The sequence below is a fragment of the Acomys russatus genome, chromosome 20 (assembly GCF_903995435.1).
Source record: "Acomys russatus chromosome 20, mAcoRus1.1, whole genome shotgun sequence".
Taxonomy (NCBI): Eukaryota; Metazoa; Chordata; class Mammalia; order Rodentia; family Muridae; genus Acomys; species Acomys russatus.
In genome coordinates this window covers 5079851-5092931 of record NC_067156.1, presented here as the reverse complement: position 1 = coordinate 5092931, position 13081 = coordinate 5079851, and the positions used below count along the sequence as shown (strand labels likewise).

At 43.5% G+C, this 13081-nt stretch overlaps 1 protein-coding gene across 3 annotated transcripts in view; it reads left to right on the top strand.

The window, feature by feature from the left end:
* Ss18 (SS18 subunit of BAF chromatin remodeling complex) overlaps window positions 1–9888 on the top strand; it is a 61728-nt gene extending 51840 nt beyond the window's left edge. For 2 of the 3 annotated variants that reach the window (XM_051163080.1, XM_051163079.1), the window contains 3 exons: window positions 1369–1491; window positions 4258–4391; window positions 9294–9888. In XM_051163080.1, the coding sequence (XP_051019037.1) occupies window positions 1369–1491; window positions 4258–4391; window positions 9294–9320 (284 nt within the window). In that variant the 3' untranslated portion in view covers window positions 9321–9888. Of the gene's footprint in view, window positions 1–540; window positions 634–1368; window positions 1492–4257; window positions 4392–9293 lie in introns of all 3 variants that reach the window. The other variant, XM_051163078.1, reaches the window with a different exon arrangement.
* Window positions 9889–13081: the final 3193 nt, after the last annotated feature.

The window sequence follows — 13081 nt, the reverse complement described above, 5'->3', positions numbered from 1 at the left end:
GTTCTTGGTGCAATAAAGTGTTAACTGTTAAAAACTCACTTGAGCTTCTTTCCAGGGGAAGAGCTTCAGCGCCTCATCTGTTCAGTCGTGTTCATAGCATACGCTGTGAGCAGCCGCAGAACAGGGCTTTGATACCGTGTGATAATTTGCATCCTTTGTTCATTCAGAGTTGACTCGAATTTCCCACATGTGAGAGGCCTAAATGTTCTCATTTTCTTTTTTAAAATAGAATTTAAGGGATTTTTTTTTTAAACCTCAGTGAGGATGATCAAAGTTAAGAGAATGATTGTTACATTTCTAAAACTACTGCTCTTTGCTTTGAAAAAATGTGCACGTTATCTGACTGTGAAAGCATTCACGCTGGTAAATACTTGCTAATGCAATTAAAATTATTTTTTATGTATTTCCATTTCTATTTTTCTTTCTTTGTTTTTTTTTTTTTTTTTTCTTTTCTTCAGTTTTATCTTAAAGTTTAATTGTAGGGTTTTCACTCAGTGGCCATTAACGTTTCTCTTCCTGTCTCTTGTCGAATTGATGTAGGTCATAATGATTACGGTTATCAGCAACCGTCGTATCCTGAACAAGGCTACGATAGGCCTTATGAGGAATCCTCCCAACATTACTACGAAGGAGGTATCTATATACCTTCACACATGCACATCCCTCCTCTAGGAACGGCAGTTCTTGCATAGGACAGTGTCTGCCCATGCAAAGCTCTTGTAGAAATACTAGTTGCTGGCTGTCTGGAAAGTTACAGAGCCCCCCAAAACAACCTTAAAGTATTTAGAATGTGTAACCACAACATGTCATTTCTAACAGCAGTAAAAAAGACTAAAACATTGAAAAATGCTTTTTTGCTCCGTGGGAATTTCCTCCTTGACCATAAATCCATTGACCCCATTCCCCTACCCCGTGTGTGTGTGTGTGTGTGTGTGTGTGTGTGTGTGTGTGTGTGTGTGTACACACATGTATTGTTTATCTTCCAGCATAGTGCCTTTAGGGAACAGCTTGCTGATCTTGTGTAGCTAGAGTGTGCTCCTGTAGCTGTCTTTAATTTTGTCTTTTTTATTTTATTTAGTGTAGTCATGATCTTAGGACTGTGGTGCTCCAGTAATGTAATGCTCGTAATGGCAGAGGCGCTGACAGAGCTGCAGTTCAACCTTGCACAATTGGCTTTAACTGCAGTTTGTTTGGCCGAAATCCTTCTGTTTGGTTTGAGTTTTTCTTTGTTTTGTTAACTTTTTTAAAAAATCAGTATGGCATTTCATTTTGTTCTTGTATTGTTGGCTGTGCATCTTAGGGGAAAACAAAGGGTTGATTAGGCAGCCCTCTCAGTGCTTCCTTCTGCTCTTCCCCTTCTCCCTGTAGGAAACTCACAGTACGGCCAACAGCAAGATGCTTACCAGGGACCACCACCGCAGCAAGGATACCCACCCCAGCAGCAGCAGTACCCAGGGCAGCAGGGCTACCCGGGGCAGCAGCAGGGCTACGGTGAGTCCTCTGGGTCCTGCCTTTAGACCAAAACATGTGATGATTGTTCTTCTGAAACATACAAGTGATATTTAACTTTTATCTTACATTTTAAGCATTGATTGATTGACTTAGAGAGAGTGTGTGCACACGCACACACACATGGAGCACAGTGCACATGTAGAAGTTGGGATAAACTATAGGAGTCACTTATTTCCATCGTGTGTGTCCTGGGAATTGAACTCGGGCTATCAGGTTTGGTGGCAAGTGCCTTTAGCCCACTGCGTCAGCTGTCTCTCCAGCCTTAGCATATTATAAGCATTATTTTAGCCCGGTTTAAAATATCCTTTTAAAGGCACAGGGAAATAACTGAGTTGGTAAAAGTGTGTGCCCATGCATGAGGACTTGAATCAGATTCTCGGCACCCACCCAAAAATGCACATCTTTAGTCAGAGCCTTGGACAGGCAGAGTCAGGAGGGTCCCTAGGGCTTACTGGCCAGTTAGTTTTACCCAGTGAGGCAGTCAGTGAGTCTGACTGAAAACACAAAGCAGAGCTTTAGCATGGACATGCACATACATGTGAACACACATGTACAGGTTCCCCTGAGGTAAACTAATGAGCTGTTCAGAAAGAACTACAGACTAAAGATGGATCATTGCTTAACGGTAAGGTGACGGTTTAAAGACAAGAATGAATTTTCAGGTCTGTATATGAACAGGAAGTAGTTTTGTACGAGCTTAGGCCAGTAGTAATTAGATATAAAAGTAACTGTCCCTATAAAAGTTCCCTTTTTAGTGCAGTGGGAATGATTATTCAGAATGCATCAAGGCAGTGTTTGGCGTTGTAGTTTTAAAAAAGCACTACTAAGGGAGTGTATTTACTGAATTAGTGCATCATACAGAGTTAGGACAAAGTACAGCGGTGTTTCCTATGAAATATTCATAGTGCTATCTGCTTACTCTGCCTAGTGTGCACACGGCTCTGGATTTAATCCCTAGTACTTCCATTACCAAAAAGCCTATTACAATATCTGGCTTTAAATAATTTTATTTGCTATCTATCTATCTATCTGGCTATCTCTCTATCTATCTATCTATCTATCTATCTATCTATCTATCTATCTATCTATCTAGTCTTACACTAGGCTACTTCCTCCAGCTGCACAGCAGTTGCTGGTCAGTATGGATGCGCCATCTTGCTAACATGGCCTCTTTCTCATGGACTGCTGATGTAATCGTGTCTGTTTCTGGCACCATCTTTGCTCTGCTCCAGTGAGAAGTAAGAACCAATCCAGATCTGAGGTTCTTTTGTCCCCAGCGTGTGCATTACCGCTCCCTGTGGCATGGCGTCATGTCTTTCCAAGGAGGGGAGGGGTCTAGAGACGGTCTCTTCTGTCCCCAGAGATCCTTCTTGCTTTTTCTAAATGAAATTTCTTTGTCATGACTTTTGCATGTCAGATTTTTTTGCAGTTGCGTAAGAACAAGTTTGATGTCACTAAATGGACTTGTAATATAGTGGGAAAAGACACAACTTTTTATGAATAACAGCGATCCTAAGGAAGCCCTTCCCATTGTGCTCACTTACAGGCCTCCCTTGTCAAAATTCTATTTGAGAGTTTTAATGCTGTGATATGCATCCGGGCCTGGTGGCGCACGCCTTTAATCCCAGCACTCTGGGCAGCAGAGGCAGGCAGATTGCTATGAGTTGAAGGCCAGCCTGGTCTACAAAATGAGTCCAGGACAGCCAAGGCTACATACACAGAGAAACCCTATCTTGAAAAAACTAAACTAAACTAATAATAATAACAGCAACAACAATTTAATATGTAACAATCGAATGATCCGGTAGCATTTATTTGAATTTGGAAATTAATTATTCTCTTCTGAGGTTCTCCACTGTCCTTGCTTTTAGTGGCTGTGGGGGAGACATTGAAGTGTCCCCGCTGTCACTAGTTGAGCTTCTAAAGCAGACAGTCAGTCCATCCCCATGGGTGAAGTTAAAGTGTTAACAGTGATTGATTCTCAGAGTGTATTTTCTTCTAAGATCTATTTAGTTGTGTTGGTAGGGGGTGAGTGTTTTCTCTGCATGTATGTATGTGCACCATGCACGTGTGTGCCTGATGTTTCCGGAGCTCAGAACAGGGCGTGGATGACTGGGGCTACAGATGGTTGTGAGCTGCTGTAGGGCTGCTGGGAAACAAACGCTCTGAGTCCTTTGCAAGGGCAGACAGTGCTCTGAACTTCCGCACCATTTCTCCAGCCCTCAGAGTGTACATTTTCAATCAACTTTTTCACATGTAGCTTGTGCCTTTTGAGTCATTCATTTTAAAATACTGTGGGGATAAGTTTATTGATAGTACTGTAACCCAAAAAAAATTTTTTTATTTTGGTGATTTCAAGTGTAAATGTAGTCGCACAGACGTGTCATTGATTCCCCAATTTATTCGGAAGTTGTGTCATGGACCAGCTTCTTGGTTACACTGGCTGCTTCCTGGTAAATACAGAGGTTAACTATGGCTTTGCCGGGGAGCTTCCCGTCTGTCTTACCAACTTCCAGTGTGTATATTTAGCACAGTCATTTCACTGAAGTAGCAGGCTGTTGTTTTCACTTTACTGCAACCATTAACATTCACTCCACAACACACCCTGAGAAGGTCAAGGTGCTAACGTGTCCTTTTTAGTTGAGATACAAGACTGTCGTAACGTCTCATTTGAAATCCTTGCTGAAATTGTGGAGATTCTTTCTAGCTTCACCTGAGTGCTTGTTGCTGTTAATTCTCTCGCAGGTCCTTCCCAGGGCGGTCCAGGTCCTCAGTATCCTAATTATCCTCAGGGTCAAGGTCAGCAGTATGGGGGCTATAGACCAACACAGCCAGGACCACCACAGCCACCCCAGCAGAGGCCTTATGGGTACGACCAGGTAAGGTATCTCCTGGTAGAGCTGCCACATTGCTCTTCTTCTCTGGACTTTGTTTGTTTGTTTGTTTGTTTTCCTGATTTCTGAGTCAAGATTTCACTGTGTTACTCAAATGGTTTTGAACTGATGACCCACCAGCCTCGGCCTCCAAGAAGTGGAATTTCAGGCATGTGTCATCACACATAGCCTCTTTCTCTTGCTTGCTAGCCACTACCCACCCCAAATAGTACTTTAAAATATTTTAGGGTGCCTGCACAGTTCAATAACAGTTACTCTTACTAGTAACAACTTGAAGTAAGACACAGCTCGTTGTCCTTGGGCGTTACTCTCCGTCAGTGTCTCTCTGCTGTCCCTTGTGTTGTTAAGGGTGCAGCTGGCCCGTGCTTTCCCCTGCTCCACACTGTAGATCTGCTTCGTCCTTCCACGCGTGGATCTACTGCCACGTGTCTTCTCTCTACCCTTAGGTTTCACGTGCTGACATGTGTCTTACCCTATGATACGATTTCCTGAAACCTGAAAAGATAAAAGTTCTTCTCTTCTTAATCAGGCTCCTCAGACTTGTAGCGTGTGCTGTTGTAGGCAGCTCACTAATGCCGCATTCTTGTCCTTGCGGCTGTGGGAAGAGTGAGAGGCCATGGAGTGTTTGTTTTGTCTGCTGTGGGTTTTCAGTGAGGACCTTTGGATGTCTTCACCGCTTGTCCTAACATGAGGAGTTGTGGACACCGACCGACAGAAGCGTGCGGACGCATAAGCCATGCCCCCTTGTAAGCAGGGCACAGTAGGAGAGGGCAGAAATGAGCTTAGTTCTTTTGTCATGTGTCGCGTGTGGGCGCTTTGTCCACACATCTGTGTGTATGCACCATGTGTGTGCAGTGCCTGTGAAAGTCAGAGAATGCACTAGGTCCCTGGAACTGGAGTTACACATGGTGGTGAGCTGAGGTGTGGGTGCCAGGAATTGAGCCAGGGCCTCTGCAAGAGCAGCCAGTGCTCTTAACCGCTGAGCCATCTCTCCAGCCAGAAATAAAGTCTGAAAAGTAGGATTATTCTTGAATATTTAAGAAGCCTTAAGGAGACCTGATGAGGGAGGGAGGGCCCTGTCTGAACTGGCAGGACCAAGTTCAGTTTGCAGCACCATGTCAGCTGCCTCAGCCACCTGTGACTTCAGCTCCAAGGAATCTGCCTGCCACGTGGGCTGTATTCATGTGCCTATAGCTATGCACAGATACATACAAGGAGCATAACTTAAGATAAACTATTAAAAATTAAAAATCTAATTAGATATTTTGATTCATTCTAAACTCTAAATTAATACTTTATTTCTAAATCCAGTATTTTAAAAGGTGAGACTTCAGTCATACGCCTGTTATTCTTGCACACATAACTGTATGGATGACACAGGCGGGTGGATGCTGAGGGCTTGTCGGGCAGCTGCATCTTCCTTCTGGCATTTGGCACATGCTCCTTTTTCTCCCATAGAGGTCTTTAGTGTCGACACCTCTCTGCTGCTTTGCTGCTTTTGCAGCTCTTCTGCATCAGAGTCCGTCGGAATTGCTAGATAGAGAGCTTAGGTGCCTGGGTGAGTCGCTGAGCAGTCTAGCCTTCCACTTGTCCTGCACAGGACACTACCTGCTGATCTGTTGTGCTTTTATCTTGTGTGTGGTGTGTACTCGTGTGTGCTCATATACTGGCCGGGGCAGGGTCCCTCACTTGAACCCTGAGCACACTGATTTCCTCTAGCTAGCCAGCTTGCTGCAGGGGCTGTCGTCTGTGCCTCTGGAGCCCCGGGGTTACAGGAGGGCTACCGTGCCCGTCCAGCCTCCGCGCTGGTTATTGAGGATGGAGGAGAACATGGAAACCGAAGCAGATTCTGTAGCCCAATACTGATACAGTTGCCATGGCGGGTCTCTGTAGTTCAGGGGAAGCTAAAAGTGAACATGTCTTCAGCATGCATTGTGTTCTCCGTCTCTGTAACTAGCTCTTTGGGCTGACAACCTTGAATCATTCCTCCCACTCCCTCTCCCCCATCCCCCATCCCCCACACACACCTTTGCTTGGAGTCAAGCAACAAATCTTATCACCTTTCCCTCCAAAATGTATCTAGTAGCTATCTACTTTTCAAAACCTCTTCCTCAGGCCAGCACTACGACTGTCACCCATGTGGACCCTGGGCCCGTCCTTCCTGCTCCGTCTGGAGGGATGTTTTAATAGCAGTGGCCACGTTCTGGCCCCTCCCTTGGTGCTGGCTTCAGCCTTGAAACAGTTAAGTTACACCTTGTATAGGCTGGGGAGGAAAGCGGCTGGCCGGCTTCCTTCCAGCCTCCTGTCTGGACACGCATTGTGTATTAACAACCTGAGTAGCTGCCCCTCTTACTCTATTTCAGTCACACTGGCCTCTTGCTCTTTCTGATGCGCATCAGTCTGCCTTAGAACCAGTTCCCTCCTTCCCACCTGCAGTCCCTCTGACACTGCTTTGTTGGGAGACTGCAGTAGTGGACAACCCCCACCTGGTCACTTGGTCCTCCTTTCTGTATTTTGAAGTGGCCAGAGGTGATGGCCGATGTCTATCATCTGAGCCCTGGGGAGATTGAGACACAGTAGCTCATGAGTGCAAGGTTAGAGGCCAGCCTGGTGTACATGGGACTGTCTCAAAAACACAAACAAAAGAGCTTTCTTGAAGCTTAATTTACATGTAACAAACTGCAAGTTAAAGTTGTACAGGTTAGTGATGTATTTTAACTGTATACACCTTGGCGTCATCAACAAAACAAAACAGTGAAGTATCCGTCCTGCCTCTCTAAAGTCTCCTGATGTATCCGCCCTCTCTCCAGACGTCCACTGATAGGCTTCTGTCACTAAAGAGTTGTTCATATGTTATCTGACTTCTTTATTCACATATTTTAAGGTGTGTGTGTGTGTGTGTGTGTGTGTGTGTGTGTGTGTGCACGCGCGCGCGCGCTGGTAGTTGGTTCTTCTTCCATCTGTGGGTCCTGAAAATTGAACCCAGGTCCTCAGACTTGGCAGCAGGTGCCACATGGTAAGCCATCTTGCAAGCCCAGTTGAGCTTCTTTTATTGGCTGTAACTGTTTTGACATTTGCTCATGTTGTTGTGACTGTGAACAGTTCTTTATAACTAATTAGCAATCTGTGATAGGGTTTCTTCCCATTTCAGATTCAAGTCTTTGTAGACACAGACACTTTTTTCATTTAAGTACCTAGGTGTGGCTATCACACGGTCGACATGTGTTAAGTTTGAGTCAGTGCTGGGACTGTTGCCTTCCTTGACCATGTGCATCCTGGAAACCGACACGGTGACTCTGTGTGGTTGCCTTCTAGGTGACAGCAACTCAGTGGTGACAAAAACAGACTGAGTGACACTGCCGTCACAGAGCTTACACTGAGGGAAACATACACTGTTGAAAGAGTGAAGGGCTTTTCTCGTCAAGATAGATTTGCCTCCTAGCCTGTACCAACCAGTTAAAAACAAAACACAAGGCGTAGTTGTTGTATCCAGGACCGCTGCACAGAGGCACAACAATCTGAGATATGAAAAACAAGTTAGATGCGCCCTCTGGGAACTGTTGTAAGTAGAGCAGAGCTAAATGAATGGATAGAAGGAGAGAAAAAGAACTCCCTAAAAAATTAGTGTAAACAAAAAACATTAATGCTTTTTTTCTCTTTTTTTTTTTTTTTTTTTTTTTGGAGACATTTTCTCTGTGTAGCCCCAGCTGACTTTCCTGGGCTTGTTTTGTAGACCAGGCTGGCCTCAAACTCACAAAGATCCGCCTGCTTCTGCCTCCCTGAGTGCTGGGATTAAAGGCATGTGTGTCACCTCGCCTGGCTCATTCACACTTTTGCTTGTGTGGACTCGCTCACAGGAGCACACTAGCACCATGGCACACTGTGGAGACAGAGGACCTTTGCAGGAGGTGTTCTTTCCTTCCAATACTGGGTCCTGACCTTGGTCTTCAGGCCTTGTGGCAAGGCCCCTTGTGTAAAGTGTGCTTTCATCATTAGCCTCTCATTTCATACATGCACAGGGAAGGGTCCCCCCTACCCCCCGGCGCTGAGACCTTGTGTGCTATAATCAATTTGCTCTAGTCAGTCAGTCAGTCAGTTAACTTATTTTGAAACAAGCATTCACCATTTTCTCGGTTTCAAACTTGTAGGCTGAAGCAGTCCTGTTTGGCCTCTGTGGTGGCTTGGACTGCTGGTGTAGACCACGCTGCTCTGCTCCCGGAGAAAGGCCGTCTCACGGCCTCTCCTGTTAGGGTTAGAATGGATATGAGGTGGGGTTTAATATTCCTTGATGGGAAGGAAACTGTGGTGTTGGTGTGGCTCATCCTTTCTCAGTGCGTGGGCAAAGAAACTGAGTCTTGAGTGTTTCGGCAGGCATGAAGGTAGCGCAGGCTTAGAACCTAATTCAGCGTTGGCCTTAGGCTCTGTAACAAGGAACAGTGAACTGCAGGGCATGGGCCTTACCCGTTTAAAATGTTTAATGTTTAGTTGTGCACTTGCATGTGTGTCTGTGTGTGGGTCTGTATATGTGTTTCTCACAGAAGCTGCAACACTTCATTTTTGACTGCTCTGGTCATTAGTTAAGCTCTTGAGATCTACCTACTCTGCCTGCCACCGGCAACCCAATTCAAGGGTTACAGGTCTGTGTTACCAGGTCCAGCTTTGAAGTATTAATCCTGTGAGTGATGTAGGCTGGAAAAACCATTTGCAATTACATATAGTATCAGGAAAATTAGAGTCATAATATATAAACATTTGTACTTATTGGGTGTATCATTGCTTTCCTGATATGATGACTTTACAAATTACATTCGTAATTTTCTGTGCTAAAGTAATTTAGATTAAGCTGTTATCTAATTCTGTTTTTTGTTTTTAAACTTTATCTTTTAGGGACAATATGGAAATTACCAGCAGTGAAAATGTCCTTACATTCCAGTAGCCAGTATCTGTTAGCAGCCATATTGTCACAACTCCTGCACTGTGGACACCTCCCTGTGAAGACTCCTTCCGTTCGACCTAGTATTTGGAAAAGTCTTTGGCTAAGTGGCTGCTCCGTCAGCAAGCGCCTTTGTGATTTAGTTTGTAAAGGCTTTAGTAGCTTCCAAATAGGCCCGTTTCACGTTTCTACTCTAGATGGCAACATTGGACAGAAAATGCATTGGCATGAGTCGTTTGCAGCGGTTTCGGAGCTGTGTTCCAAATGGACTGTCACAGACTGAAGGGTGTGAACAGCCTTGCATGTTCACAGAGGTTGAGGGGGGTTCATACTTTTCCACAGATTATTTTGTAAGGGGAAGGGGGAAATGTACACTTTTTACAGCAGCAATATTTTGTATATTATGTTTATTTCATGTGATGAATATGCAAGGCGGTACACTACACACTGGGCAGAATCAGAAATCCTGTGACTGTGGAGTGTGGTAGACTTGGCTTGGCGGTGTGGTGCTCTGTGAAGACAGGGGAGGGGAAAGACAGGCACGATGTACGTCCCGTTAGTTCTTAGGGAATTCGCTTCTCTCCTGTCTACCAGTTTAGCAAGGGCACCGTTGATGCAGTTTTTGAGTACAGAGACATGTTTTAAAAGCCTTCCAGTTTTGTGCATTAAAGCCTCTTTGTAAAGATGATTTATAATACTGTTTTCAAGTGCAAGGCAGTAATTCGGTGGCATCTGTGAACTTTCGCAGGTCTGTGTGAATGAGTGGGAGGAACCCTGTCATACATCAGCAATGGCTGAAAAGGGAAAGTATTGGTGTCTGCCTCGTTGGAGCAGTCAGGGAGCTTACCAAGTCCAGTCAGCACTTAGCCACATCACAGCGGAGTCAGTGTTGATCTGTTGTTGTTATTTTTAACATGAGCATACTTGGTTCGTGGAAACTTTGCACGCTTGCATTTTAACTTTCTTCATTGGGTATATAAAGGGGCTCTTTCCCTCTCCTCTCTCTCCACCTTTGTCACTCTATCAGGAACATGCTTAGGACGAAACATTTCTCATTTGTATGGAAAGCCTACAGGTTGCATTTTTTTTTTTTTTACGGCTCCTTGTTTTTAAGCAAGACATACTTAATCATTATTTGAGACAGATTATTTTAGCTAAATTTGGGGATGTTACACTGGGCAAGAAAGCATGCGCCGAGATTTCTAAGCACATCTGTTTAAGCATACTTTGAAAACATCTAGTCCAAAGGTAAGTTGCCATAGCCTCACGACTGTCTGTGTCCCGGGAATATGACAGTATAACATAGTCTTTGTAAATGAATTCGTTGTTGCCACTTGCAACTGGAAACAGTACAGGAGTGCCGTAAATTCAGAGAAGCGAAGCGTACTGTTCTCAACATACTGTAATCAAAGGAGGGTTTCGGTGTGTCTGTGTGAGAGTGCGTGCGTGTAAGGTCACAATATGCGGTGTTCTTCAACTTGGTCAGTAGAAAATAGGCATCAAGTGTGAACAGATGAGGTTTGGGAGCCTTACGACTGAAGTGCGTACAGCCTCTGTGCCCCCGTGTGCTTTGTCGCTATTTAAAACTGTATCAACTCTAACGAAAGAATAAATTATTTGTGATTCTAATGTTCTCATTTGTTTCTTTAAATTAGATCTCTTTGACTCTTACTGTTTTGTCTGGAGACTGTACTCTGGGTTTTTATGTAAGTTGGTCCAGTACAAATAGACGAAATTTGTATTCTAGGACTTGATCAAAATTCTCTTGCCATGCCCAAGTTAATTAGAATTAACTGTTCAGTAATCAGCATGTTGTGTAGGCTGTTTGTGGCAGAATTCTTTCTCTGAAAATGAAGTCCGTGAGGCTATAATCACGATGACTGAATTAGATAAATGAGTTGAGGAGACAAAATTGTGCTGATCCCAACCTGGTGGAGATACGTTATCTCATTTGAAATGAGCTCAACTGACATTAAGAAATAATTTGTCTTGCCAGCCCATCTTCTGTTGTCTTACTCTCCTTTAATGGAAACTAAAATTGCAATTTTAATAAGCAGAATTTCCTCCAGGACTTTCTTCCTGGAGACTGGTGCATTTGCAAGGTTTAATTGTTTTATAACAGTCCTATTTCGGAAAAGTTTTTAATTGGTGGTGACAAAGATTACCTTACTCCTTTGATGCCTGTAGGAACAATGAATAAATTCACCAGTAGCTTTTGCTTTTTTTTTTTTCTTAAACCAAAGTTGACATTTGCATATAGAAAAAAAGTAAAAATTTTATTTTATCAAATGAGTTATAGCAAATATTATAGCACCCCATACAATCCAAGAAGTAAAATCCAAACAGGAATAACGTTGTTGTTGATAAAGCTCTTCAGAATAGTCAAGGGTGCCGGTTGCATTGTGTGCGGCGTTAGCACTATTCTGCAGCTTCTTTTGGTGGCACACGGCTGGGGCTTTAACGAATTTTCAAACCAAAGTGCGGAGACTAGGGACATGAGCTCCCGTCCGCTTTGCCCGCCTCACTCACTCAGCAGCCGGTGGTCTTCTACTGTCTACACACCTTCTCACGGGCAGAGGCAAGCCCTGCTGCTTAGCTCATAAACATTTCAGTAAGGACCTGAACGGTTCTTCATTTTTTACAAAATGCCTTTGACTTTGAGGCGTCGGTGCCCCTGAAATTCTAACATTCAGACGACATTTCAGAGTCTGTGCGTTCAGACTGCTGCTTTTTCACTTATGTCAAACGATAAGCAAGTAAATTACATAAAAGTAGTAAAAGATAATACTTGACTTTTGACATATAGTCAACATATATACCAATATATTTTCTCATTTTCTTCTGAACAAGAGAACTGGGTGTTACTGTTTTACAACTTCTTTAAAACAAACAAACAAACAAACAAAACTTGGGATGCTCCTTTCTGGGTTGCTGTTCATCTGTTTGCTATTATAGAAACAGTTTTATAAATTATCCAGCAGCGTTCTTTGTGTGTGCGTTCACTTCTCGTGTGCTAGCTTTATGCGTATGTTGGTCTTTTGTCTTTTTGATATCTTATAGATCTTTTTACCTGTCACTTTAAAAACTTGCGACTATAATGTCTTCTGTTGATTTAAATTTTTTCTATAGGAAAAAAGAAAAGACTGCCTTAAAACTTCCCTAACTTACAAGTTTATATAAAATTATACCTATTTGCTTACATTTTTAAAGTGTTGCTTGTTGTGATTTAAGGCGTTAACCAGCTAGCCATTTGTTATGTCAGTCATTTTCTTGCAGTGATTTGAGATACCATTCTATTGCTTTTGTAAAAAAAAATTTTTTTAATTATATGTAAGGTCTGTTAAATATTCCATTTCAGTGACTAATAGATTCGTTTAAGTAGAACTACATCGGACTGGAGAGATCACTCAGTGGTTAAGAGCACTGCCTGCTCTTCCAGATGTCCTGAGTTCAATTCCCAGCCACCACATGGTGGCTCATAGCCATCTACGATGAGATCTGGTGCCCTCTTCTGATGTGCAGGCCTACATGTAGGCAGAACACGGTATATGTAGTAAATAAATCTTTGGAAAAAAAAAAAAAAGGTAAGAAATCAGTAGAAGCCAAGCATAGTGGTGCACACCTTTAATCCCAGCAGAGGCAGGCGGGTTGCTGTGAGTTTGAGGCTAGCCTGGTCTACAAAGGGAGTCCAGGACAGCCAAGGCTACACAGAGAAACCCTGTCTCAAACAAACAAAACAAAA